Source organism: Dasypus novemcinctus, chromosome 7 (genome assembly GCF_030445035.2).
Source record: "Dasypus novemcinctus isolate mDasNov1 chromosome 7, mDasNov1.1.hap2, whole genome shotgun sequence".
In the NCBI taxonomy this organism is placed as follows: Eukaryota; Metazoa; Chordata; class Mammalia; order Cingulata; family Dasypodidae; genus Dasypus; species Dasypus novemcinctus.
This window is the reverse complement of record NC_080679.1, coordinates 1320991-1348969: the sequence shown is the minus strand read 5'-3', so window position 1 is coordinate 1348969 and position 27979 is coordinate 1320991. Positions and strand designations below refer to the sequence as shown.

Here is a 27979-nt window from a genome sequence, read left to right as displayed (position 1 = left end):
TTCCTGAAATCTACTTTTTTGACCTAAGATATGGACACTTGGGCTCAGGGAGACTTTCCTAACCAAAATAGAAAATCAGAAGATATAAAAGAAAAAATTTGGCCTATTAAACCTTATAAAAATTAAACAGTTTGACAGGGGCAAGAGAGTCCATGGTCACCTGAAAGTTTAGGGTTATATTCTGTTGTACACAGAGAACTCTTAGAAGCGTCAAGAAAGCAGTCCACCAGGAAACCGTGGGGGTGGGACGAGCAGCTCACCAACGTCATGCACGCCGTCGCGACCGCACTGGGTACGTTTTCAAGTGGGAGGGGCCTGGGCCATGGCGCCAGGATGGTGGGCAGGGCTCAGGGCTGAGACACACGGGCCCCGGGTGGCCCGGCCGCTCAGGCCCCCACTGCCCTCTCCAGCTCTCCAACAGGCCGCGGCCAGGGGTGCAGGACCGTTCGGCCGGAGCGTGGTCCCAGCTTGCTCTTTGCCCAGGCCCTGGCTGCTGTGTCTGATGCCTGCGGCTCTGGGGTGCCCTGCCTGCCCATTGCCACATGTGGCATGCAGCCGCCCTCCAGGCTCTTGCTTTTTCTTTTTTTTCTGGTTAAAGACTTTATTTTTTTTTGTCTTTATTTTTTTAATGTTACATTCAAAAAATATGAGGTCTCCATATACCCCCCACACCCCTCACCCCACTCCTTCCCCCTCAACCTCCTCAATCATCATGAGACATTCATTGCATTCTAACCACAGACACGGCCCGCTCATTTAAGCTGAAGGAAGCACACAGGTTAGACGCATTGTCGTCCCTGCCGTGTGCCGCCGCTTTGCTGCTGCAGCCCCTTTGGCTGCGGTGGACCACCCAGCTTGGGCAGCCTGCACGTTCTTCGCCTACCTGGCCAACGCCCCTTGGGGTGATCGCTAAGGAATGGTATGCAGCTTGGAAGTCCAGCAGGGCTGTGTCGGCAACCCCTTCCCAGGCTGCACCTGGTAGGCGGGGCGGCTGCTTCTCCCTGACCTGTGTCCTGGCCTGGCGTCCTGCCCCTCCCAGGACAGCTGGCCTCTGTCCTCCGCCTCAGGTGGATCACAGGTGGCAGCTGTCTGATTAGCTTTAATTTGCCATCCTTTAATTACAAGTGCATTTAACCCTGTTCCCTGTATTTATTAGCCACTGTTTTCCTTTGTGAATTGCCTCATGGACCCTTTGCTAGCTTCAGTACAGCCGCGTTTGCCTTTTCACTGTTAACGTTAGGAGATCCTGGTAAGTGAAGGACCTAAACCTTTGAATGTCATCTATATTGCAAATACTTTCTTCTTATCCTTGGTCTTGGACTTTTTCTGTGGTTCTGAGGCAGTTATTGCCTAGGCAAATCCCCAAGTCTTTTTCTAGGGATTTGCAAAAATGTCTCTGCTTATGCAGACATCTTCTGATTTTCTTCTAAAACTTTGCTTCTGCTTCCAATACACAATGAAGGGCAGGCACACGATCAACATTCCTGTTCATGAAAGCAATTAGGAGGAAAACCAGGTCACAGGTCCCAGGCAAGTGTGAAGCCCTTAGATTTCAGGGACGGAGAGGCATCTGTGGATTGATATTTTGTCCTCCAGGACTGATGGAGTGGCAGCCCCACCCCTTCCACGCACCTGTGCAGTGGCCGTGCTCTCCCCAAACACTGGGGTGAAGGCTGTGCCCCCTTCTAGCATTAGGGGGCAGCCAGGCTCTGCAACTGCCAGGACCCAGCCCCTACCCTTGCACTGGAGGAGCAGCACTCCTGAAAAAGGGGCACTGGCCCGCCCCCTCCAAGCCCTGGGGCAGATGACCTGCCTCCCTCGAGCGCAGGGGCAGACCCGCATGTGGGCAGGGCTCGCTTGGCCGCAGGAGGCCTTTCCAGTCTAGACCTCGGTGCCCGTCACTGTGACCTGGCTGTCCTGCTTCCTGCAGGTCCTCTCTGCCTGTCCCTTTCAGGCTGGCAGTGGTTCTGCTCAGACAGATTTTGCAAAAACCTTGTTAGCTTTGCATGCAGTTCCCACAGGTCCAAATCATCAGACAGTAGAACTTCCCACAGATCCTCCCTGGATAACTGCATTTCCAGCCCTGACTTCCACTGAATTGGCCACATCTTTAGCAAAATGTGTTCAGTTAAACCTCTGCGTGAAGCCGTCTTCTGGGGACTAACATCCCAGAATCTCGGGGAGGTCCCTGACAGAGCTGCTGCTGGCCCTAGGCTCAGAGCACACGACCTGGAGAGGCTGAGAATACCTGGAATCATCAATTGTTGTTCCTTTGTGCTTAAAAATTCAGTCCTCAGCTTATCCCTTTCCTCTCTCATTTTACTATGAGCTGCACGGAGAAACCACACTTACCTTGGAAATCTCCTCAGCTAACAGTCCAAGGTCATCGTTTACAAGTTCCACCTTCCACCCAACCTCTGAATATGGCTTTACCAAGTTCTCTGCCACTTCATAACAGGGATCACCTTTCTTCCAGTCGCCAGTAACACTTTCACCATTTCCTTCCAAGTCCTCACCAGAAGTACTGTTAGTGTTGATATTTCTACCAGCGGTCTCATCAAAGCAATCTAGACCATTTCTATCAAACACCGTCCAGTCCTTCTAGCCTCTTCACATGCCCCAATTCCAAAGCCATTTCCACATTTCTAGGTATTGTCTTAGCAGTGCCCCCAAAATTTCCAGTAGCCAAAACTGTCCAAATCGGGTTACACAATTCAGTCCACCACAATAAGGTTAATGAAAAAAGGTAAATGTAAAACATTTTTGGTGAGATCCATTTGTTCTTTTTTTTTTTTAAGGTTTATTTTATTTATCTACACCCTCCTCGTTTGCACTCACAGTCTGCTCTCCATGTCCATTTGTAGTGTGCTCTGGGTCTGCTCATCTTCTCTTTAGGAGGCATCAGGAACCAAACCTGGCACCTCCCATGTGGGAGAGAGGCTCTCAGTTACTTGAGCCGCCTCTGCTCCCTGGTCTGTTGTGTCTCTCATTCTCTTTTTGTGTCTCTTTGTTGCTTCATCTTGTTGCATCAGCTCACCGTGCCTGCCATCACTCCAACTCGCTGTCTTGCTTGACTTCTCTGGGAGGCACCAGGAACTGAACCCAGGACCTCCCATGGAGTAGGCAGGAGCTCAGTTGCTTGAGCCACATCCGCTTCCCTCATTTGTTCTTAAACTCAGTACATATGATGCATGAACGTGCAAAAAAAGAAAAAAAGAAAATATGCCAAAACAGGAAGCTCTTATCTTGAAATTGTGGAAGTGTAGTTGGTTTTTTTTATCTTTTATCCTCTTTGGTTCTTCTAAGTTTTCTAAATGCATGTTTATTTCTTTCTTAACTGAAAACAAAGCTTAGAAAAGCTTTTTCTAAGAGAACAAAAGGTAGAACTCACATGCAGTGCCAACTCTGTGGACATATACATCCTTGCCAAAAGACTAGGACAAAACATAAGAAAATTAATTATATTTTTGTTGTGTGGTGAGATTGTATATGGTTTTTATTTTCATTCTCCATATTTCTCTGTATTTCCTCTCTGGCAGTGAGCATTTATATCAAGGGGAGATTTTTTTTTTATACCCATTTTTAAGAAAGGACGTGCCAGCTCCTGAAGAATAACAGTGTGGCTATCAGGAGCTTTTGTGGGCTAGCAGGCAGACCCTGGCCCATCCCAAAGCACATCTCCCAGTACTGGTGGCCAGGGGCACCAAGTGGCAGAAGTGGGCAGCAGGGACGGCGAGGAGGGGGAAGCAGCAGGATCTGACCAGCTGGGGGGAGGCAGGAGACTTCCGCACTGAAGACTGTAGCGAAGCCACAGCCTCTCGGCCTGGACCAGCGCAGGAGGAAGAACACAGAAGAGCCCGAGCGCGCCGTTTCCATTGACCTCCTCGCGCTCTGCTGACTCCCCGCGCCCCCTGCCCTGCCCCAGCTCGGCTCCTGTGGAGGGAGGCTCCGGGGAGACCCAGGGCTTTTCCCCCCACACAGCAGGGCTGTCTGAGCGGCTCCAGCTGTGTGGCAGAGGGGTAAAGAAGCCCCTGCCCAGGCCCTGCCTCAAGATAGGACAGGGAAGACGGGGCCTGGGAACACAGGGCTAGCTGGAGCCAGCAGGCAGCGGATACCCACTTCCCCTGGGCACCGCTTCCTTTCGCCACCCTAAGGGATGCTGCAGAATGCCGCGCTTCCCTGGGCTGGGGCTGACAGCTCACCTTCTGCATTTACTAACCAAGGGGCCAGCTCTCTGGCTTCTTTCCTGCCTTCTACAACAAAGAATCCCCAAAAGCTGCAGAAGGTGTCAGGGACAGTAGTTTGACCCTAAGTCTTTGTAATTGTGTCTGATTTTATTACACAAGTCACTGAAAACAGCTGGTCAAGGTGAAGTCGTTTGTTGCTGGTAGTATTCCATGGACTGGCCATAACAAGGCTTTTTGTGCAGTCCAGTAGGAGTTGACTCAGCACCCTGACCAGCCCACCAAAGTAGCCCACTCTGCACTCGGCTATAAACGCCAATGCCATGCTTATTGTCCCCCATCCAGCAGGCCATTGCTTGGCACACCTGTGTACATCTCCCAGCTAGCCTAGTTCCATGTGTACCTAGAGTTACTTGTGCTTGTTTCCAAACTTGTTTGTAACAGTCACACTCATATTTTAATTAAAAATTACCTGAACTAAATATGTGCAAACCAAAAATGGTTGTCTCTGTGGAAACAAAATTGAAGCTTTGGAAACACTCAACAAGACCACCCCTCCCACATTCAAAAATAAATGGTGTGGGAAAGACAGGTGTTATAGAGAAAGGAAGAAAGAAGGGGAAATGGAAAGAAGAGGAGAGAGAGAAAAAAGGAAAGGAAAGAGAAGGAAAAGGAAGGGAAAAAAATTGATGGGGGAAATATCACCTAAAAGGATTCTGCACTCAGATTCATTTTCAAGTGCTTTAAGGTCTCCTTCCATTTTAAGGAAACGGATACCAAAATATCCCATATCCCAGTGGGTTTACAGGAGCTTTACTGAACACTCAAGGAGTAGATAATTCCAGGCTTGTAGAGTCCTCCAGAGCACAGGGGAAGAAAGTCTGTGCCTGCCGCTCATTTAACGAGGTCACTGTTACCTTGAAACATCTTAAAACCAAAATCTTAACATGAACTTGGAGAAAAAAGAAAAGTACGGGGGAAGCAGATTTGGCTCAGCAGGTAGAGCATCCGCCTACCACATGGGAGGTCCAGGGTTCAAACCCAGGGCCTCCTGACCCATGTGGTGAGCTGGCCCACACACAGTGCTGATGTGCGCAAGGAGTGCTGTGCCACGCGGGGGTGTCCCCTGCATAGGGGAGCCCCACACGCAAGGAGTGCGCCCCGTAAGGAGAGCCGCCCCACACAAAAAAAGTGCAGCCTGGCCAGGAGTCGCGCCACACACATGGAGAGCTGACGCGGCAAGATGACGCAACAAAAAGAGACAGATTGCCAGTGCCACTGACAAGAGTAAAAGCAGACACAGAAGATCACATAGTGAATGGACACAGAAAGCAGACAACTGGGGGGTGGTGAGGGGAGGAAAGAGAAACAAATTAAAAAAAAAAAAGTACGTGTCCATCTTATAAACACAGGCACAAAAACCTAATTAACAAGCCAGAAATCTGTTTTAGTTTTTTGAAAAATTAACTTAGCGGCAAAGTTGGATGTATCCCATGAGTGCGAAGCTGTGTTAATATTAGGAAAGCTGTTAGGTGATTCTGTGCATCAGGGTCGGCGCCCTGTGGCCGAGGGGCAAACACAGCCTCCGACCCGCCTGGACAGTGAAGTCGCCTGAAGCACAGCATGCCCTCCCCTTATGTGCTGGAGGCCGCACCGTGCCCTTACAGAAGACAGGTTAAAATAGAAAAAATTACCTGATTTTTTTCAATAGATATTGCAAAATTATTCAATAAATTTCATCAATCACTGTATATTTTTTTATAAAGCAAAACAGAAGCTTAGTAAACTGGGAATAAAAAGGAACTTCTTCAATATGATAGTGTCTTTTTTAAAAAAGCCACAGCTTTTAAAAAACCTGTATTATTTACAAATAAGAATTGTCCATGTAGACTACTCAAAGAATCCACAAATTAATAGCACTGATAAGAGTTTACTAAGGTTGCCAAATATGAGAACAGTATGCTAGAGTAAATAGCATTTCTGTACACCAGCCACAAGCAGTTTAAAAATGTAAATTTTTTAAAAGTATATTTTATAAGAGCAACAGAAACATAAACGAGTGGGATGTGGATGTGTCTCGAGTGACTGGGCTCCCGTCTACACATGGGAGGTCCCAGCTTTGATTCCCAGGGCCTCCTGGCGAAGGCGAGCTGACCTGCGCCACGGAGAGCAGATGGCCCTGCACAGCAAGATGACGCAACAGGGAGGCAGGGAGGAGAGGCAGTGAGAGGCGCAGCAGACCAGGAACTGAGGCAGCGCCAGCAGGTGAGCGCCTCTCCCACGCCAGAGGTGCCGGGATCGGTTCCTGCGGCCTCCTAAAGAGAAAGACGAAAAGACAAGACAAGTAGACTTGGAAAGAACACACAGCGAATGGACACAAGCTGACAGCAAGCACAAACAACAAGGGGGGGAGGGGAAAAAAAGAAATACAGGGTACCAAGAAGTAAATCTAATATACGGCAGGTAAGACCTTCTTAGAAAAGATAAATAACATTTATTAAGAGATATTGGGGGAAGCGGCTGTGGCTCAGTCAGCTGGGCTCCCGTCTACCATATGGGAGGCCCTGGGTTCGTGTCCCGGGGCCTCCTTGTGAAGACAGCTGGCCCGTGCACCATGGAGAGCTGGTGCAGCAAGATGACGCACCGAAAAGGGAGACAAGCAGATACAGAAAAAAAGTGCAGTGAATGGTTACAGAGAAGAGACAGCAAAGAAAGGAACAAGCCGCAAGGGAAGGGAATAAATAAATAAACAATAAATCTTTAAAAAATTAAATGATATTGAGAAGCGGATGTGGCTCAAGTGATTGGACTTCCTTCTACCATATGAGAGGACCCGGGTTCGATCCCCAGGGCCTCCTGATAAAGGCGTGGCCACACGGCGAGCCAGGCCTGCACAGCAAGTGACACAGCAAGATGATAACAAAAAGACACAGGAGAGTCAAGGCGAGACGCAACAGAAACCAGGAACTGAGGTGGCACAAGCGACAAGGAGCCTCTCTCCCACATCAGAGGTCCCTGGGATCGAATTCTGGTGAAGCCTAAAGGAGAAAACGAGAAGAGAAGACAAAAAGAACAGACACAGAAGATCACACTGTGAATGGACACAGCAAAAGAGCAGGGTGGGGGGAGGGAGAGAAAAAAATGAAGCATATTAAAGCAAACTTAGACCATGATCCTAGATGGGAAGACACAGTATTATAACATTACCAGATGTCCCCCTATTGGTCTATAGATCAAAGCAAATCTGAACCAAATCTACATTTCCTGAAATTAAACAAGATGACCCAGAAATGTGTTAATAACTTCCGTCAAAAGTCAGAAGACAAACCACACAATACAAATATGTGCAACTGATTTTTGGCAAAGATGCAAAAACAATTCAATGAAAGAAGGATAGCCTTTTAACAGTTCGTTATGGCTGAATTCCACATCCAAAAGAAAAAAGATCACCTAAACCTCATGCAAAACTTAACTCAAATGGACATAGACATTATTAATCACTATAAAACTTTTGGAAAAAAAATATAGAATAAAATATTCAGGATCTAGGGCAAGGCAGAGTTTTAGACTTGACACAAAAAAAAAATCACAAGAGAAAAAATTGATTAACTGGACTCCATTAAAATTAAAAACTTGCACTATGTGGGAAGGAGAAAATACTTCCAAATCCATCTGACAAAGGACTAGTACCTAGACTATATAAAGCACTCAAAACTCATCAATAAAAAGAATAGCAAACCATCGCGATTGAAGTAATGAATACACATCTATGTGATTATACCATTGATGGATGGATCATGTGCTTTATTAATGTGTATTAATAAAGTTGATTTTTTAAAAAATATATATACGAGGGGAAGAAGCTGCAAAATGTTAACGCACAAGCCCAGCCTAACTCAACACATGCTAATCAGACGAGTAAAACTTACAAAACCTTTTTAACCCATGCTCTCTTGAGAAAAATTAAAATTGCCTCCCCCCCACCAAAAAAAAAAAAAAAACTAGCAATCCAATTGGGAAGTTGGCAAAAGACATGAAGAGATATTTCACCAAAAAAGATATACAGATGATAAGCATATGAAAAGATGTTCAACATCATTGCCATCAAAGAAAAGGAAGTTTATATGACAGTAAGATGTTACTACATACTTATCAGGAAGGCAAAATAAAAAGTAATGACAACACCAAATGCTGGCGAGGATGTAGAGAAACTGGATCACTCATACATTGCTGGGGGAGAATGTAAAATGGCACAGCCACTCTGGAAAAGAGATGGACCATTTCTAAACACGCAGTTACCATACAACCTGGCAACTGCACTCTGGCATTTTTCCCAGAGAAATAACTTACATTCATATAAGAATTTGTATTCGGATGTTCATAGCAACTTTATTCATAATAACCAAAAACTGGATGCAGACTGGAGACACAGCCTCGCAGGGGTGGGGGCTTCAGGGTGCCCTTGTGTTAAACCTCAGTGGAGAGAAATATCCACCCACCTGCTTCTCTAGAATCTTCAGGAGTTGATCCTTACCCAGTGAAGCACAGCTCTATAATATAAATAAAATAGATCTAAATTGTCTGCTGTTGCCTCTAAAAAGCCTTGGAGAGCAAAGCATGCAACATCAGGATATACTTAAATATTCTGGAGAGAATCATGATCTCACCATCCTAGAATTTCCACCAGGCGCCACCGTTTAGCTTGGGCAGATCAGCAAATCCTGGAATTTTTAAATTTAAATTCTTTCTCTTTAGCAGTTTATAAGTGCTCATAAAAATCATCACAAAGTCAAAATAGTATGTTGCCTAGAATGTGTATATATATACATGCACACACACATAATATACATACTCTTTTTTTTTGGAAAAGCATGTTAGCCTTTAATGGACCTCCGTCTGTAGCCTTCAACCCACCAGGACACAGGCCCCCTTAATCTTTCACGCTTACTCTCAGCTCTGCTGCGGAGTTGGGGCTTGAGGAGGGCTGGCGGCTTTGAAGCGTTCCCTTCCCCGGAGCTTCGTGGGAGCCTTTTCGGCGCTGGGCGGGACACGCTTCTGACCGGAGCACTAGGGGGCACTTCACCCCCGCAGCGAGTCATCAGCAGCAGCCTCTCTCCGAGGGTTCCAGCACGCCAGGAAGGGCGAGCTCTGTCGGGATGTGGCTCTAGGCTCAGGCTTTATACTCGTGGTGAATAAAATCATATATATGTGTTTCCTTATATTTGCAAAGAGAAACCTTAGGTGCATAAGCCAGAAACTAATGGAAATGATGTCAGGCCTGGCACCCGAGCCTCCCGCAGACAGCCCAGGGGTGAGGTAGCACTCCATTCCTGCCGCAGATCCTGCCTGGGATGGGGCCTGGCCCCTCCCCAGCTTGAGGCACACTGCACCCTTCCTGATGCACGGATCCCACCCCAGGAGCCCAGCGGGCCCTGGAAGGCCCTGGGGCAGGCGGGAGGCAGACTAAGAGATGGCTTGAGTGCGATATGGAATTAAATTGGGTCCAGCTCTGGAGGCAGGTGAGGAGGACAAGGCGAGAGGGTGTGGGGTAGAATGAGACCTCTTTGAATGTACCTTTTTTGTATAGTTTTGACTTTGGTACTAGTCCTTTGTCAGATGGATTTTTTTACAATTTTTTTTTTTAATTTAGCCTAAAATTTAAAATGAACTGAAACAAACTGGTAATGAAACTGTATTAGTCAGCCAAAGAGGTGCTGATATAAAATACCAGAAATGGGTTGGTTTTTATACAGGGTATTTATTTGGGGTAGGAGCTTATAGATACCAGGCCATAAGCATAAGTTACTTCCCTCACCAAAGTCTATTTTCATGTGTTGGAGCAAGATGGCTGCCGACGTCTGTGAGGGCTCAGGCTTCCTGGGTTCCTCCCTTCCAGGGTCTTGCTTCTCTCTGGGTTCAAGTTTCCTTCCTTCCTAGGGCTTACTTCTTCCTGGGCTCAGGGTTCCTCTCTTCTTGGGACTTGCTTCTCTTTCCTCTGTGAGCTTACTTCCTGGGGCTCCAGCTTAAGGCTTCAGCATCAAACTCCAACATCAAAACTCCAACATCAGAAACCCTTTGCCTTGTCTTTTATCTGTGAGTCCCCACCCGCCAAGGGGCGGGGACTCAACACCCTAATGACGTGGCCCAGTCAAAGCCCTCATCATAATTTAATCATGCCCAGATTCAGATCAGTTTACAAACATAATCCAATATCTATTTTTGGAATTCATAACTGTGTCAAACTGTTATAATAACCAAGCCAAGAAAAATAATTATTTCAAGTGAATTGAAAACTCGGACTCTATGGCTTTTGTGAGGTACATTCTAAGGACAAATAACTCCAAAAAAATTTCTGAAGTCTACTCAGTAGTCTTAGTAGTGGCTATGTTGGTATCTTAATTTTAAACTATTTAAAATATGTTACAGGACAAATAAATGTATTCACGGTAATGGGATCCTACCTAACATGACATGTACGTGCCATGTACAAGAAAATAAGTACAAATATGAAATCAGGTAAGTTAGGAAGAAAAGCTGTAATGTTGACTTTGAATTTGGAGCTTATTTTAGCCATGATGGAGTAATGACTGTCAGTCTTACCATCTCCCCATAAACAGCTATAAAAATGGCGAATGGTGTATCACAGCTGCCCTCAGGCAGTGAATCTTGAGAGAATGACACAAGTTAAGCACCCCACCAGCACTGGTCCCCTGCCTCAAGGCAGCACTTTCCAGAGAGGAGGGAGCCCACCCAGCTAGAGAATGGCTCTCTCCCTGGGTGGGGGAAGCATTGGCGCGTGAGCTGCTGGGGAGCCAGCTGGAGTTTTCAAGGCAAGTCACCAGGGAGGAAGTAGTTCCACAGACAAGAAAATCCAGGCATCTGCATGGGGGTTTTCCTCAACCAAATAATAAGCTGCACACGTGCAGAGCAGGGGCTGGCAGAGGCCAGTGGGGGGGCTGCAAGCCACGTGGCAATTCCAGGAGTCAAGCGCTGCCTGGAGACAGTGGGCTCTGGCCTGCCGGAGTGGAGAGAAAACGCTAGACATCGTGGATCCCACTGAGACCCACGGGGCCACGCATCAGGAGCGCAGGAAGCCCTCTCGAGACCCACCGACAAGGCCTATAGCCAAGCTTCTGCAGGATCCAGCAGCTCTGCAGAGGAAAACCTGTCCAGGGAAGACGGCAAAATTCAGAACCTCAGCAATGCAGTATCCAGAGCACCCAGTGAACAGTAAGAAATTACTAGGTATGCAGAAAAGTGGAAAACGTGACCCATAAGCTAAAGAAGAAAGTGTCAGTAGGAACTGTGGCTGGCAGTTGCTGAGATGGCTTCTAGTGAGCCCCATCTCCCGGTATTTACGCCCTTGATAAATAGTAATACCCCACATGAGTGTGGATTGGACTCACTCATTTCTAACTGATAGAAAACAGCAAAAATAATGTACTGACCCTTCCAAGATGAGGCTCTAAAGTCTAAAGACTCTGCAGGGGTGATGGGGTAGGTCGCCGTGTGCGTGTTGCTGTGTCTCACTCTCCTTCATCCCTAGCTCTGGGGGAAGCAAACGCTATATTTTGAGCTACCAGTGGACAGGCTCATGAGGCAAGGACCTGATGTTTTGGCCAGCACCCAGTGAGGATCTGAGGGTGAGCTTGAAAGTGGGCCCTCTCACAGTCCCAGCTGACACCATGACCACAGCTCATGAGACACCTGAGCCAAAACCACCCAACCAAGCCATTCTAGATTCATGACCCGCAGACCATGAGATGAGATTATAAATGTTGGTTGTTTCCAGCAGGTAAGTTTTGGGATAATAGTTTATGCAGCAACAGATAACTAACACAAATGTACAGAAATGGACCCAGAGATGACACAGATATTGGGATGTTGGGATTAGCAGATGAGGATTTGAAACAGATGTTTCTAAATGTGCATAAGGACTTAAAAGGAAAGAAGTTGGATACAGGAAACATGGATAATTTCAGCAGAGAAATGGAAACCATAAAAGGAACCAAATGAAAATTATAGAATAGATAAATACATTATCTGAAATGAAAAATTTACTGGACGGGTTTATCAGCAGATGGAATGCTGCAGAAGAAAGTATTAGTGAATTTGAAGACAGGACATTGGAAACAATACAAATGCAGAGGGGAATTTCTTAAAGACTGATGGAAAAAAATAACCAGTCCCATATAGTATCATGAGCTATAGCTCATGATTTTTAAAAGTGACTTTCCAGCTCTTTCAGAACGGGCCGGAGCAGTGACTCCCAGGAGCACTGCACACACCTAGCACTAAGATCTAGGTTTCTAAACACCTTTTCCAACTTAAAGGAATCAAGACATCTGGAGAAATGGCTGATTCCAAGGCTAGAGCAGAGAAAGTACAGAACAAACCTGAAACACCTGTTGTGTCAGAAAACAAGGAAAAGGGCAAAGATAAACAGGGCCATGTCAAAAAGACACAGGCCAAATCTGGGACAATTTGAACACCAAAATGAATTGGCAAGAAAAAAGTAAAATAAACAACAAAAAAGAATTGGCAGTAACTGGTTATGAAACATTATGTAAAAATTATTACTGCTTAAAGGTGCTCAGAGAGAAAAAGAAAATCATTTGCCACCATTTCCTTACTCAAAAACTGGTAATTGAAGAGAGAACCACTTATCCTGCCTTTTGCCTTTTACGAGGAACTATCATTGACAACAATGTAAGCAAATAAAGCTCTTTTTTTAACAGAAGTATGGCAGTTAATAAATGTGGAAGAAATGATAGAATTAGAAAGTCACCATTTTGCAATTCTCCCACTTTAGGCCAGTAATCCATTCCTGAAAAAAATAAAAACAATAAAAACCTACATGTTCTTCATGAAAATACTAACCAGGAACCTGTTTTTCATTATTTCATGTAGAAAAAAATTGAAATGTGTTGTGTATCAATCCAAATTCCCTAGCTAAATTCCTAAAGCATAGCTGAAACATAGTATAACACCTATGAAGGAACATGCAATCAAATTAGGATTTTAAATGCTTACAACATCCTTTCCTGATCATCAGTTTAGCTAACACCAGTTGCTTTGCATGAAGTAACAGGATGCCTGCCTTGAGACCAGCACATCCAGGGTGTGCCTCGCCTTTGTTGAAATTTCATACAGATTTTCCAAAAAGATTTTAACATTCTACCGATCGTATTTGAAATGTATCTTGAGAATTCTCCCACATGTTTTGTTTTAAATGTTACCAAGTTTGGGAGAAGTAAATGTAAAATTTTATATAAATAGCCAAAAGATCTTAAAGGTAGGAAATACATACATGCTATAAAATTTGGATCTTGAAAACCAAGAGCCAGTCTGCTGGGAAAACTAAACCAGGAAGATGTTTGGTGGGAGAATTCCAGCAGTTGATTCAGGCAAGGATCACGAATGAATGCTAAAACCATTGTAGGAAAAGTTGCTGGAGAATCAGATCAAACTCAGCATTCCTAAAGTGGGACAGCCTGAGGCTCTGTGTCCCCTGATGCAATTCGTTTTCAAAGGATGCTTGCAAAAAACTTTAATATGGGAGTGGATGTGGTTCAAGCAGTTGAGTGCCCACCTCCCACATTGGAGGTCCCGAGTTTGGTTCCTGGTGCCTCCTGAAAAAAAAACGAAAACGACAAGCAAAACAAATGAGAAAACCAACTCAGGGAAGCCAGTGCAGCTCAGTGGTTGAGTGCTGACATCCCACATACAAGATCCCGAGTTCAACCCCTGACCCCCATTACCTCAAAAAAAAAAACTAACTGTTAAATCTGAGTCTAACCAAACATTTGTACCTACTTCAAGTTTACAGAAAATACAGGGACTAGAGGAATAAGCTAAATAACACCACCGGAAACAAGCATATAAATCCAGAATGATGGATATTCCACAAGACACTTAGCCTGAGTTCCTTCAAAAAAGTCAGTTTTATTTAAAAGAAAAAAAAAAACTGAGAAGGTAAAGGGATTAGAAGGTATTAAAAACTGTGCCTTCTTGAACACCAGGAATGTCTCTGGAAGGATTTCACTTCCAAATAATGCTCCATTGCATCCCGCTTGTGAAGAACTTAAAAAGAGAAACAGAAAGGGCCATTTTTCACATCATTGAGTATAAAGTCTTTGCCCCAGACTTGGGTTCAGGAGCTTCTGGAATGTGTACAGAGACAAAACAGATGCATGTTTTTAGGTTCCATTCTGCTAAACTTACAAAGATAAGACTCTCTAAGTGTTCCCAATACCACAGACATCATTAACAATCTAATCACTGGTAGTGAGCAAAGTTCCTAGCTCAACATTTACTACATACTGGAGAAAACTACCCTAAGGCTGACCACATGATGGGAAATCCTAAATTACAAGAAAACTTATAATGAAGAACATAGTTTAACAGAACACAGGCAAATTGATAATTCTGGAATTTATAAAGGTAATATGCTACTATGACAAATCAAAAAACATAGTGACGTGTAGGAGAGGACACATGCAGTGTGTGACAGATACAAATAAATCTACATATTGAAAAAGAAGAGGAGATGGGAGCCACAAGAACTCCCACAGAGCAGATTTGGCCCAACAGATAGGGCATCCGCCTACCACATGGGAAGTCCAAGGTTCAAACCCAGGGCCTCCTGACCTGTGTGATGAGCTGGCCCATGCGCAGTGCTGATGCACACAAGGAGTGCCATGCCACACAGGGGTGTCCCCCGCATAAGGGAGCCCCACACACAGGGAGTGCGCCCTGAAGTAGAGCCACCCAGCGTGAAAAAAAAGTGCAACCTGTCCAGGAATGGCACCGTACACAGCAAGAGCTGATACAGCAAGATGATGCAACAAAAACGAGACACAGATTCCGGATGCCACTGACAAGAATATAAGCGGACACAGAAGAACACACAGCAAATGGACACAGAGAGCAGACAACTGGGGGGGGCGGGTGGGGAAGGGGAGAGAAATAATAAATCTTAAAAAAAAAAAAAAAACTCCCACAGGAGCTGAAAATTCTGTAGCCAAAGTCTAAATGAACCACCAGTGATGTTATGAAAAATATTTTTAAAATAGAATATTGTATTAGTCAGCCAAAGGGGTGCTGATGCAAAATACCAGAAACTGGTTGGTTTTTATAAAGGGTATTTATTTAGGGTAGGAGCTTACAGATACCAGGCCATAAGCATAAGTTACTTCCTCACCCAAGTCTATTTGCACATGTTGCCGATGTCTGTGAGGGTTCAGGCTTCCTGGGTTCCTCCCTTCCAGGGTCTTGCTTCTTCCTGGGCTCAGGGTTCCTCTCTTCCTGGGGCTGGCTTCTCTCTCCTCTGTGAGCTGACTTCCCAAGGCTCCAGCTTAAGACTTCAGCATCAAACTCCAACATCAAAACTCCATCAGGGCAGCGGACTTGGTCCAGTGGTTAGGGCGTCCGTCTACCACATGGGAGGTCCGCGGTTCAAACCCTGGGCCTCCTTACCCGTGTGCAGCTGGCCCATGTGCAGTGCTGATGCGCGCAAGGAGTGCCCTGCCATGCAGGGGTGTCCCCGCGTAGGGGAGCCCCACACGCAAGGAGTGCGCCCTGTAAGGAAAGCTGCCCAGCGCGAAAGTGCAGCCTGCCCAGGAATGGCGCCGCACACACAGGGAGCTGACGCAGCAAGATGACACAACAAAAAGGAAACAGATTCCTGTGCCGCTGACAACAGAAGCGGCCAAAAGAAGACGCAGCAAATAGACACAGAGAACAGACAACGGGGGTGGGGGGGAAGGGGAGAGAAATAAATAAATAAATAAATCTTTGTTGGGGGGGGGGGACTCCAACATCAGAAACCCTCAACTCTGTCCTTTGCCATGCCTTTTATCTGTGAGTGTGGGGACTGAATACCTTAATGACGTGGCCCAATCAAAGCCCCAGTCATAACTCAATCATGCCCAGGTATAAACCAGATTACAAACATAATCCAATATCTGTTTTTGGAATTCATAACCATATCAAACTGCTACAAATATGCTGCCAAAAAAATCTTATTTCTTCTAAACAGTCTAATTTTGTGGCTTATTAAATGAGTCTACTTTTTGGCATATTTTAAGTTAAATGTGTTTGTGTATATGCATCGTTTTGTGACTCTCCATTTTAATAGGAACTTTGTTTTAAATGACAAGGCATGTGAATATATTGCTTCCACTGTAATTTTTTTTTAGGACATACTGGGTTTTGGGTTTTTTTTCCCTCTTCCCTTCCCCTGCCCCACCCCGCACCTCCCCAGTTGTCTGTTCTCTGTGTCTATTTGCTGCGTGTTCTTCTTTTGTCCACTTCTGTTGTTGTCAGTGGCACGGGAATCTGTGATTCTTTTTGTTGCATCATCTTGTGTCAGCTCACCGTGTGTGCAGCACCATTCCTGGGCAGGCTGCACTTTCTTTCGTGCTGGGCGGCTCTCCTTATGGGGCACACTCCTTGCGCGTGGGGCTCCCCTATGCGGGGACACCCCTGCGTGGAAGGGCACTCCTTGTGCCCATCAGCACTGCGCATGCGCCAGCTGCACACGGGTCAAGGAGGCCCAGGATTTGAACCGCGGACCTCCCATGTGGTAGATAGATGCCCTAACCACTGGGCCAAGTCTGCTTCCCCATACCAGGTATTGAACCCAGGCCCTTATACATGTCAAGCAGGTAGTCAACCACTGAGCCACATCTACTCCCCAATGATAATTGTTTTTTCATGTTTTTAGGAGTTACCAGGGATCAAACCCAGGACCTTGTACATGGGAAGCAGGCGCTCAACCACTACATCTGCTACAGCTGCTTCCCTTCCTATGTAATTCTAATTTTCCAAACATTACATTAGTCATATTACCAGACTCAGGTTGTGTGAATGCAGTGTGACATACTTACACTTAAAAGAATATTTAAAAGTTTATCCTAAAAGTTACTTACAAGTGCTTTGGATCAGGTGTCAGTCCCTGGGACAAGCTCTAGATTTTAGTAATCTAGGTTTCCCAAGTGATGACACAGTACCACAAGAAGTTCTGTGAAACCAGAGTTCCTCAGTCAAGAAAGCCTAGGAACCACTGCATTTTATATTCTTCTGTGAGAAGATTCATTGTGCACATTGTTATTAAAGACAACTTGGCAATGACTGTGTAACTGATTCCAGACTAGCTCTACTGCCACAAACAAATATAAAAATATGAGACAAGTTATTCAGGCAGCACTGGACTGCCGTCCCTGTGAGAAGGGAGATTTCAAAGCAAGCCACATGACTGTCTAGATCTTTGCCTAAGAACAGTCTCCTACTTATGGTGCAGAGAACTGGAGCAAGGCAGTTCTACTAAGCTGAAGAAACAGAGGTTAAAGTTTAGGGCAGCTGGACTCCACAAGCCCAGACATTGGAAGAGGGGGAGGGCCACCCAGAGAAGGAGTCCCACAAGTTCATGTGGAGATCCCATGAGCTCATGGCTGAAGGCCGGGCAGTACCAGCACAAAGCCAGACCACCAGAGGCTCGCCAGATAACTATGCTGTCCTGAGAGCAGAATAGAAACATTGGAGGTTGTGTGGAACTGGAGGGACGATGGAGCTCTAGCCCTGCCCAAGTGGAGAGATCTGACCCTGACACCCCTGGCCTCCATCTGGACACCAGAAAGGCCATGCCTTGGGGTAAGGACCACAGCTCAGTGAGACCGCTTGGCCCACTCTGAACAGCCCAAGTCAAACCTGACAGTCTGCAGTGGAGGTAGGGGCCGCCAAGTTAGAGGGCATGGGAAACAGCCTGAGCTTCCTGCAAACCCACCCTAACCCCGTGCAGAACACAAGCTGAGGTCATCAGCCAGAAACTGAGCTGCCTATTAGAACAAAAAACTCTTCAGAAGATCCAGAATCTCTACAATGTATTGTTTACAATGCCTGGTATTTAACACAAAATCATTACACATTCAACGAAATAAGAAAATGTGACCCATAGTTAAGAAATAGAAAACTAGTGAATGGAAACTGAGCCTGAAGTTATTAGTCACAAAGCCTCTTTATATGTTTTCTCTTTTTTTGTTGTTGTTGTTATTTATTTCTCTCTGGACCTGGAGATAGGTTATGACCCTCTTGCTTCTCGTTGCCGCTTCCAGACCATTCTTCCTCCTCCTTCCAGGCTCCCCCCCGCCCCAGCTTGCAGTGGCTTTGAAGTGTCTGCCCTGGGGTGGGTGATGCCCTCTACTCCACATGGCTGTCCCCTGCAGACCTCCTGGTCACGCATCTCCCACCCCCCACACTGCTCCTGTCATAATTGTGGTGATTTCAGTATCCAGGTAGAAGATCTTTCCAGTGACCTGGTGTTTCAGGTCCTTGACCTTCTCACCTCCAAAGAGCTTTTCTTCCCTCACACCTTAGACACCCACTCCCTTATCAGACCCTAAACCTCGTCACTGCCAACAAATGCAGCCCTTCTGAATAGTTTCAAGCCCCTCTCCCAGACCACCTCTGTTGCCTTGACACCTTACTAACCTGACTCCAGCAAATTCTCCACCCCACCAGCCGGTGGCCCTGTCACTTTTTCACTGTCCCTTACCTTTCTCGTGTCGTCACTGCCCCCCTTACCTTCCTTAGATCGTGAGGAGCACTATATAATCACTCCTTTGCAAACAGCTTCATCTCCCCCAACCCTAACTCTGTTCAAACCCAAGCGGCTGAATGTGACTTGGGGGTAGGGGGAGCGATACTCTGACTGGATTCCCTAAATTTATTCCCTTAAACCTCATCCAAGGCCTCAGTACTGCCGGTACACTTCCTGTGTTTTCTGAGATCCATTCTTCTCTCCTCTGTTACCTTTTCACTTCTTTTCCTCCTACCTCAACAACACCTTTCTCCTTGCCGATTGTTTCTCTGAGAAGAGTGAAGCAATCAGAAGACAGTTCTGAGGCCAACCCCCCCTCTCACTCAGGGACGCCCTCCAGCATGGCGTTTCCTCTCCCCTGCACCCTCCACTTTTCCCCTCTCTACAAAACCACTTCTCACCAGCACTCTAACAGTGCTCTCCCTTGGCCTCACCCTCTCCTCCTACCACCCCTGATCCCTCCTTATAGCCAGCATTCCTCAGAAGACCGCCTAGCCTTCCGCTTTCTCTCTTGAACCCCCTGCCCAGGGTGGTAGCCATCCACCACCCACAGGTGCAGCTTATGTACCAGGTCCCTCCCAGCAGGCCAGTGCCTGGTGTGAGCATCACGGCAGTGGACATATGGGCAGATCCATGCCCCTTTTCATTCTTGCTCATCTTACTGTCTGACCTCTCAGTGGACATGATGGGTCATTCTGCTCTTCTTGGAATATTTTCCTCACTTAGTTCCCAGGACACATGATCTCTCTGGGTTCTCCCGTCTCCCTCCATGCTCTTCTTGGCTGGTTTTTCCCCGTATTCGTCAGCCAAAGGGGTGCTGAAGCAGAGTACTGGAAGTCTGTTGGCTTTTACAAAGGGTATTTATTTGGGATAAAACCTTACAGTGCCCTAAAGAGTCCAACTCAAGGTTGCTTTCTCACCAAAGTCAGTTGCCACGTACTGAAGCAAGATGGATGATGATATCTGCCTGGCTTCTTCCTGGGCTTCCCCTCTTTTGGTATAGAGCTTGTGTCTTTCCAGGCTTTCTTTGTCATGCAAACGATCAGGCAAATGGCTTATCCCTCCCCTGGGCCCCAGGATCAAACATGACAGAGCTCTCTCTCTTCCCATGTGTCTTCTTGCGTGAGTGCCCATTTATATCAGCCCACCAAGGAAGTGGGGACTCAACCTGAGTCATGTCCTACTGACATGGTCGAATCAAAAGCCCTTAATTGATTTTATCAAGTAAACTTAAATCCTTTGAATTTAATACAGTCAAAGGGTATCATACCCAGAGGAATAGATGAGTTTACAAACATACTCTTTCTCTTTTGGGGATCCGTAAATCTCAAACTGCACACTCCACCTTCTGAATCCCAAAAAAGACATTACAGTATTCCAAAAAAATCTTAAATCCTTTCAGTAGCAATGCTAAGTACAAAATCACATTAAATCCTTTCAGTAGCAATGCTAAGTACAAAATCACATCACAGTTAGAGGAATACAGTTTGTCTTGGGACAAAGTCTCCTCTGACTGAAGACCTGTGAAAACTACAAAACAAGTAATCTGTTTCCAATATACAGAGGCACAGATGTAGGATAAACATTTACATTACCACTGGGAGAATTTGGGAGGGAAACATGTCATAGGTCCCTAACAGTTCCAAAAACCTGCAGTGCATCCTCCATTCGATTTCAGAGTCTGAGAGTCATTCTTCAGATGACGGTTTCCTCTCCTTGGGGCCTCCTGAGGGCCACCTGTTCCACAGGCTTTCCCAATGGCCGTTGTCTTGGTTCCACTCTCATCCCTGCATCTGGGTGGCAGCCAAGCTCCAGTCCTCACCCTCAAAGAAATTGGGGTGATGGCCACACTTTATCCAATGTCTGGGATAGATTTTCAACCGCCTTAGTACAGTGAACTGGCAGCAACCTTCTCCCTAATTTCTGGTATACAGGCCCAATCTCAGAATAGTGAGGTGGCCACCTCACCTTCCCTGATCTATGGGGAGCACGCCCAACAGCCCACCCCGCTAAGAGCAGTGGGTGGCAGCCTCACTCCCCATCCCTTCAGAGAAGGAGGTAGTGACCTAAATCTCCCCAACCACTGAGTAATGTGCTCCCTCCTCTCTCAGCCTGGGGCCGCAAAACTCCCTGAACAGCAGGCTGGAACATCCACCCTCTTCAAATGCCAGGTCAGGCTCATCCTCTCTGTACACCTTGGTGGGGTCGCCTTTCTTGGCTCCAGGTGATGTCTTAATTCCAGACCTCAGCTTCCGTGGTTTTCTTCTTAAAGCCGTTTTCCCTTCCATGCCTTTCCTCCATGTCCCTTCTATTCCAGGCTGACAGTGGTTTTCTTCATAAAACTCTCTCAAATAGTCTGTTGCTTTAGCATGCAGGAAGCAGGGTCCAAGCCATCAGACAGTAAGACTTGCCACAAGTCTTCCCGACATAACTGCATCTTCAATCCTGATTTACAAGTTCCAAGTTTAGTTAAGTCCTCAAATGGGGCACTATTGTCTGGGTGCTTGATTTCCAGAGACTTGGAATTTCCAGAATCAGTTTCCGGTTTCTTTGTGCCCAACGATTCAATTCTCAGCTTATCTCTTTCATCTAACATTTTGCTCTAAGCTGCAAGGAAAAGCCAAGGCACATTCTACAAGTTTATCTTTGGAAAGCTCTTCTGTTGAATGTCCAGGCTCACCATTTTCAAATTCTGCCTTCCATAATACACCACGAGTTAATCTTCCTAAATTCTCTGCAACTTTAAAACACGGATCGCCTTTCCTCCAGTTTCCAGTAATAGTTTCATCATTTCCTCCTGATGCCTTATCAGAAATAACTTTAGGCTCCTTGTTCCTACCAACAGTCTCTTCATAGTATTCTGGGCCTTTTCCACCAAGCGCCTCACAGTTCCTCAAAAAAATACCCCTTACCCATTTATAAAACTGTTACAGCATTTTCAGTAATTGCATCAGACTATGGTCTACCAAAGGGGTGCTGATGCAAAGGACCAGAACTCTGTTGGCTTTTATAAAGGGTATTTATCTGGGGTAGAAGCTCACAGTCACAAAGCCCTAAAGAGTCCAACTCAAGGTTACTTCCTCACAAAGTCTATTGCCACGTGTTGAAGCAAGATGGCAGGTCACCTCAGCTGGTTGCTCCTTCCTTCTTCCTCTTTAAGGCTCCCTTCTCTTCGTCTGCAGACTATCGGGTGAATGGCTCATCTCTTCCCAGGGCTCCAGGATCAGAACTGGCAAGGTTCTCTCTCTTCTGTTACCCTCTCTGTCTTCCTGGTCTTGTGTCTTTTTCCGTGTAATTAGCCCGCCACTGACGTGATCAATCAAGCCCTGATCTTAACATAACGTAACCAAAGGCATCTCAGCCAAGCCTGACAACCAAAGGGGATCACGCCCAGAGGAGCAGGCCCGTTCGCCAACATCATCTACTCTTTTTGGAATTCATAAATGGTATCAACCTGCTCCACTCGCACTGGCCTGCACCACTGACTGGGCACGTCTCCTCCTGGTTGCACAGCACGTGCAGGCTCCTACACCACAGAAACCGGCAGCAGGTGCAGGCAGGGCCTTTCTCTTCCTCGGGCAGCTGGGAGCTCTTGCCGGCACACCGCACGGGAGTCCTTCCTGGCACACCCTCGTTCCTTGCCCGGGCCCCCCTCACCTGTGCAGCTCTGTGCATCCTGAGGGTTTCCCCAGGCACTGTGGGCCCCAGGGGGCATTTCATAGCCATGGCTTTGCTGTCTGCTACTACACTTGCCTCCACTGTATTCTCTGTAAACTTCTAGAAACCACCGTCTCTGCTCTCTCCCAGCTGCCCACCTTGCCCTGCACTGGGCTTGCAAAGCGAGAGGCCCTACCCAGGACGCAGGCTGCAGCTTGACCCCTCCAGCTCAGACTCGGGGGCTACTGCCTGGGCTTTTTATACCCCTGGGGCATGTGGTGGAACGAGCCACGGAGGAATTTGTGGAAGTTGGGGGTTCCGGTGGCTGGTTGGTACTTGGCCTGGAAGACAGGTGGCCTTGTGACCCGGCGCCGCGAGCTGCTCCTAGCAGGTCCTCAGCTGGCCGGCCTGCCCAGCAGCCTGCCCCAGTCTGGGCGGGAGGGGAGCGCTCCCCCTGGGGTTCTGCTGGTGGGGTCGGGAGGTGCCATGCCCGGGAAGCTTCCTGCCTCGAGGCCCCGCTCCCAGGCTCAGGGTCAGTGGGGTGGACGGTTCAGGTCTGCTCTGTCCCAAAGGCTTTCTCACGCATGTGTGCGTGTCCTCCCAGATGAACGACAATCTCATCGAGAGCTGGAGCGACCTGGATGAGCTGAAAGGGGCCAGGCACCTGGAGACGGTCTACCTGGAGCGCAACCCCCTGCAGAAGGACCCGCAGTACCGACGCAAGGTCATGCTGGCCCTGCCCACCGTGCGGCAGATCGACGCCACCTACGTCAGGTTCTGACCCTCGCGCTCCTGCAGGGACTTCCCGGCCACAGCTCTTTAACCCACTTCCTGCTCCTGAAACCGCTACTCTGCCACCGCCACAAACCCAGTGGCAGGCAATAAAAGGCAGCGAATGGTCACTAGCGTGCGATGCCCACTCGCCTTTCTGAGACGCCCCCGCGGTCACCTCCCCACGCAGTGTTCCCAGGTGAAAGTGGATGCTGGCGTGGCCACCAAGAAGGGAAGCCGCGCCGCCCTCGCTGCGCGGTGGGTTCCCCATCTCCTCCTCTCAGGGAGGCCCCGAGGCGGCCCGGGAGCACTTGGGGGCTGTTCCAGCGGGCCCCTCGCCCCGGTCTGCAGGACCGAGTCTTCTTTCTTCTAGCCAGTCAAGGCCAAATTTGAACACGATGTATATATTTATAGAGAAGCCCTGGGGTGGGCCACGATGCCGCCCCAGGAGCTGGGTGGGCCGTGCGGGTGCCATGCAGACGGCTGCACTGCGCCCCGTCCTCACCTTGGGGGTGCCTGGCGCAAAGCAGAGGCACAGACGGGGAAGGCCCCGTGCCACCCCACTCTCGCGCTGCAGACGACCTTGAGCCCAAGTGAGTCTCTCCAAAGAAAAGAGCATGCTCCCAACTCGCCACCCCACTCGCGTCCCTGTCTGCGCCTGTGTTTTTATGACATGGCCGTCAGCGCCACGCGCTCTGAGTTTAACGCCTCAGGGCAGTGCCCTCTCGGGGTCTCAGATCCCCCCTGCCGAACGGGGGTCGTTGCTGGCCACTGCAGGTCCCCCTGCCGTCCAGCGTGGGAGCTGCTCGCCACAGGTGGCAGCCTAAGTTCAGACTTAAATTCAAGTCCAGCGGAACTAAAGATTCCACTGCTCAGTACACGCCCCACACTTGGAGCACGCGGTAGCCACGTGGAGCTGGGGGTCCCTGGAGCCCCACTGGAGAGCGGTCTCCGTGTTCACGGGAAGTTCTACTAGACGCACCGCTCTAGGCTTCTGTTAAGTGTCATAAAAGTGTTAGAAATTCAGAGGAAAAGAGAATTAAACTTTGGTTGCAGCTCTAGCTCTCGGTCATCACCAGCAGGGCATGTGGTGTCGGGCGCAGCGAGCCGGGAGGTGGCACCCACTTCAGGGAGCTGCAGCCTTTGTTTGCCCTGAAGTGCGGGGACATGTCCAATCCTCTTTCTAATCGTCACCAAAATAAATTTTGTGAACTGACTGTACGACGTGTCTCCCTGTTGTGAAGCAAGCTCTCGGGAAGGAGAGCTGGGGGAGGCGGGACCTGGAATTCTGCCCTCAACCTGCCAGGCATCCCCAGGGTCCAAAGAACGACACTTTGGGGTACACAGGGGTCTTGGATTTGGGTGGCCTTACTGAAAAGAATTATTCGGAGGAGTCCTTACCCAATCAAAAAAGTGAATTAAAGATATGAAGAAAGGGACAGATAGGATTTAGAAGCACTAAAATCAGCAAAATTGTAGTTTACGAGATGGTGTTGTGTGTGGTTGTGAAGCTTTTCCAGCGGTAAGACAGAAGCCACCTGTGCTTCTTCAGGCCGGGGGGTGAGAGGGTGGCAGGTGGAGCGGGCTGTGCAGGTCGCCGTGGCTGGCAGGGGAGCAGGGCTGGTGAACAAGACCTGGGAGGCGCGGCTGGAAACGCGGAGGGCCAGCGGCAGCGAAAGAAGCAGGAAGCGCCCCCCGCGGGAAGGAAGAAACCAGAGCACGGGCCCACTGCAGGGCGGAGGGCGGAGGGAGGGGCAGGTGGCCGGGGTCCCTCACCCCCAGGAGGGCGGAGGGAGGGGCAGGTGGGCAGGGGTCCCTCACCCCCAGGAGGGCGGAGGGAGGGGCTGGTGGCCGGGGTCCCTCACCCCCAGGAGGGCGGAGGGAGGGGCTGGTGGGCAGGGGTCCCTCACCCCCAGGAGGGCGGAGGGAGGGGCTGGTGGCCGGGGTCCCTCACCCCCAGGAGGGCGGAGGGAGGGGCTGGTGGCCGGGGTCCCTCACCCCCAGGAGGGCGGAGGGAGGGGCTGGTGGCCGGGGTCCCTCACCCCCAGGAGGGCAGAGGGAGGGGCAGGTGGCCGGGGTCCCTCACCCCCAGGAGGGCGGAGGGAGGGGCTGGTGGGCAGGGGTCCCTCACCCCCAGGAGGGCGGAGGGAGGGGCTGGTGGGCAGGGGTCCCTCACCCCCAGGAGGGCGCCCGGAGGGGCTGGTGGGCAGGGGTCCCTCACCCCCAGGAGGGCGGAGGGAGGGGCAGGTGGGCAGGGGTCCCTCACCCCCAGGAGGGCGGAGGGAGGGGCTGGTGGGCAGGGGTTCCTCACCCCCACGAGGGCAGAGGGAGGGGCTGGTGGCCGGGGTCCCTCACCCCCAGGAGGGCGGAGGGAGGGGCTGGTGGCCGGGGTCCCTCACCCCCAGGAGGACGGAGGGAGGGGCAGGTGGGCAGGGGTCCCTCACCCCCAGGAGGGCGGAGGGAGGGGCTGGTGGCCGGGGTCCCTCACCCCCAGGAGGACGGAGGCACATTCAGCCCTGAGCCCCTGGCGGGCGCGTTTCTTAATGCATATTAAAATGCCGCAGGGTGGGAGAGGCGCCCTCATCAGAAAGCCGTTTGAGGTCTCGGAGCTCACCCGAAGGCCCGAGTGGCCCGTCCGCTTGGAGGGCAGCCCCGAGCGGCGCCCCGGGCCCCCAGCGCGTCACAGGACTTAGCGGGAGGCCTGCACCCGGGAGGGCGCCGCGGGCATGGCGGGTCAGACTCCACAGCTGGCCCTGGGCCTCGAGGGAGAGGCCGGCGCCCGCTGGCGGAGCTGGTGCCCGTGCGGAGCCGGGAGGGACGGCGAGGGACGAGAGCTGGGAGTGCGGAGCTGCGCAGGGCGGCCGGCTCCTTCCACCTCCTGCTGGAGCCCGCGGGGCGCTAAAGGGGGGAGCCCTTGTCCTGGGCTCGGGTGGGGGGTCAGTGGGGGGGAGCCCTTGTCCTGGGCTCAGGGCTGGAGGGTCAGTGGGGGGGAGCCCTTGTCCTGGGCTCGGGTGGGGGGTCAGTGGGGGGGAGCCCTTGTCCTGGGGCCCGGGGGGGCCCTCTGGTCGTGGGGTCACTGCCGTGGCAGCGCCCCTGGCCCAGGGCACGGTGGGGGGCTGAGGGCTGTGCAGAGACGCCGCCCACAGCTCTGCCCTGCGCCCCAGCCCTGCTGAGGGCTGCGCCCTCGGTACCGCCTCTCGGACGGGGAGCGGCTCGGGCACAGGTGCTGCGGGGCGAGGGAAGGCTGTGCCCTGAGGTCTCTCAAGACAGGAGCGATTCCCAAAGGATGCGAAGGGGGAAGGAGGGGGCGGGCAGCGGGTGAAGGGGAGGGAGGGAAAGCCGGAGGGGCCCTGGGCGGGACCCGCAGGCAGAGTGCAGTGGGGCAGCGCGGAGCAGGGCCTGCCCTGAGCACAGGAAAGACCAGGCTGGCAACACTGGGAAAGAAGAGGGAGGGATGGAGGACAGGAAGGAAAGAATCGGTGGAATGCTAATAAAAGGAGGGAAAGAGAGGATTTAAATGAGAAAATTACTCATTTACACAACAAATACTGAGCAACTCTTGGACACCAGTCACTCGTTTAGGCGCTTGGGATACTTCAGTGAACAAAACGGGAGGAGGGAGGGGGAACTACTGCCCTTGTAAACCTAAAGTCTAGCTCGGGGGGCTGTAGGTTTAGGGGGAAATACTGCCCTTGTAAACCTAAAGTCTAGCTCGGGGGCTGTAGGCTTATAGATTAAACAGCCATAGTGAATTAATATAGAACCGGCTAAAGGGTGATGAAGGCTTTGGAAGGAGGCAGGGCCTTCCCACCAACCCACGGAGGAGTCTCTCGGGCAGGAGGAGGTGAGCAGCCTCCACCAGGGAGAGAGCCAGGTGGGCTGCTGGTGGGGCCAAGCCAGGCAGTGGGCGAATCTGAGAAGAGCAGGCGCCTGTGTGGCTGACGCAAGTGAAAGAGGAGGGAGGAGAGGGAAGATGAGAAGAACAAGGGGAGGGGAGGAGGGAGGTGAGGAGGGGGAGGAGGGGGGAGACGAGGACAAGGGGAGGGGGGAGATGAGACAAGGGGAGGGGAGGAGGGGGGTGAGGACAAGAAGGGGGAGGAGAGGGAGGAGGGGGGAGACGAGGAGGACAAGAGGGGGGAGGAGGGGAGACGAGGAGAACAAGGGGAGGGGAGGAGGAGGAGATAAGGAGGACAAGGGGAGGGGAGGAGGGGGGAGATGAGGAGAACACGGGGAGGGGAGGAGGTGGGAGATGAGGACAAGAGGGGGGAGGAGGGGGGAGAGGGGAGATGAGGACAAGGGGAGGGGAGGAGAGGGAGACGAGAACAAGAGGGGGAGGAGGGGGAGACGAGGAGGACAGAGAGGGGAGGATGTGGGAGATGAGGAGGACAAGGGGAGGGGAGGAGGGGGAGATGAGGACAAGAGGGGGGAGGAGGGGGAGACGAGGAGGACAAGGGGAGGGGAGGAGGAGATGAGGGGAGGAGGGGGAAGATGAAGAGGAGGGGAGGATGGGGAAGGAGAGGAGAACAAGATGGGGGAAGAGGGGGAAAGATGAGGACAAGAAGGGGGAGAAGAGGGGAAGATGAGGAGGACAGGGGAGGAGGGGAAGCCAGAGAGGTCATGGGAGGGCCAGCTTGTGGACTCAGAGACACCGTCAGGACTAGGGCTCTGACAGATGGGAGCCTTGTCTGGAAGGCTCTAAGCAGAGGACGGATGGGATCTGGCTTATGTTATTTTTCTTTTAGAAGGTACTGGGGATTGAACCCAGGAC

The 27979-nt window shown here is 49.9% G+C and overlaps 1 protein-coding gene across 5 annotated transcripts in view; it reads left to right on the top strand.

The window, feature by feature from the left end:
• The window catches only part of PPP1R7 (protein phosphatase 1 regulatory subunit 7), a 57035-nt gene extending 32607 nt beyond the window's left edge, over positions 1-24428 (top strand). The window contains exons 10-12 of one of the 5 annotated variants that reach the window (XM_058299747.2): positions 195-292; positions 16912-16997; positions 23045-24428. In XM_058299747.2, coding sequence (XP_058155730.1) covers positions 195-292; positions 16912-16997; positions 23045-23085 — 225 coding nt within the window. In that variant the 3' untranslated portion in view covers positions 23086-24428. Of the gene's footprint in view, positions 1-194; positions 293-1156; positions 8215-16911; positions 16998-23044 lie in introns of those variants that run through there. The other 4 variants (XM_058299748.2, XM_004484352.5, XM_071216022.1 and 1 more) reach the window with 4 other exon arrangements.
• Positions 24429-27979: the final 3551 nt, after the last annotated feature.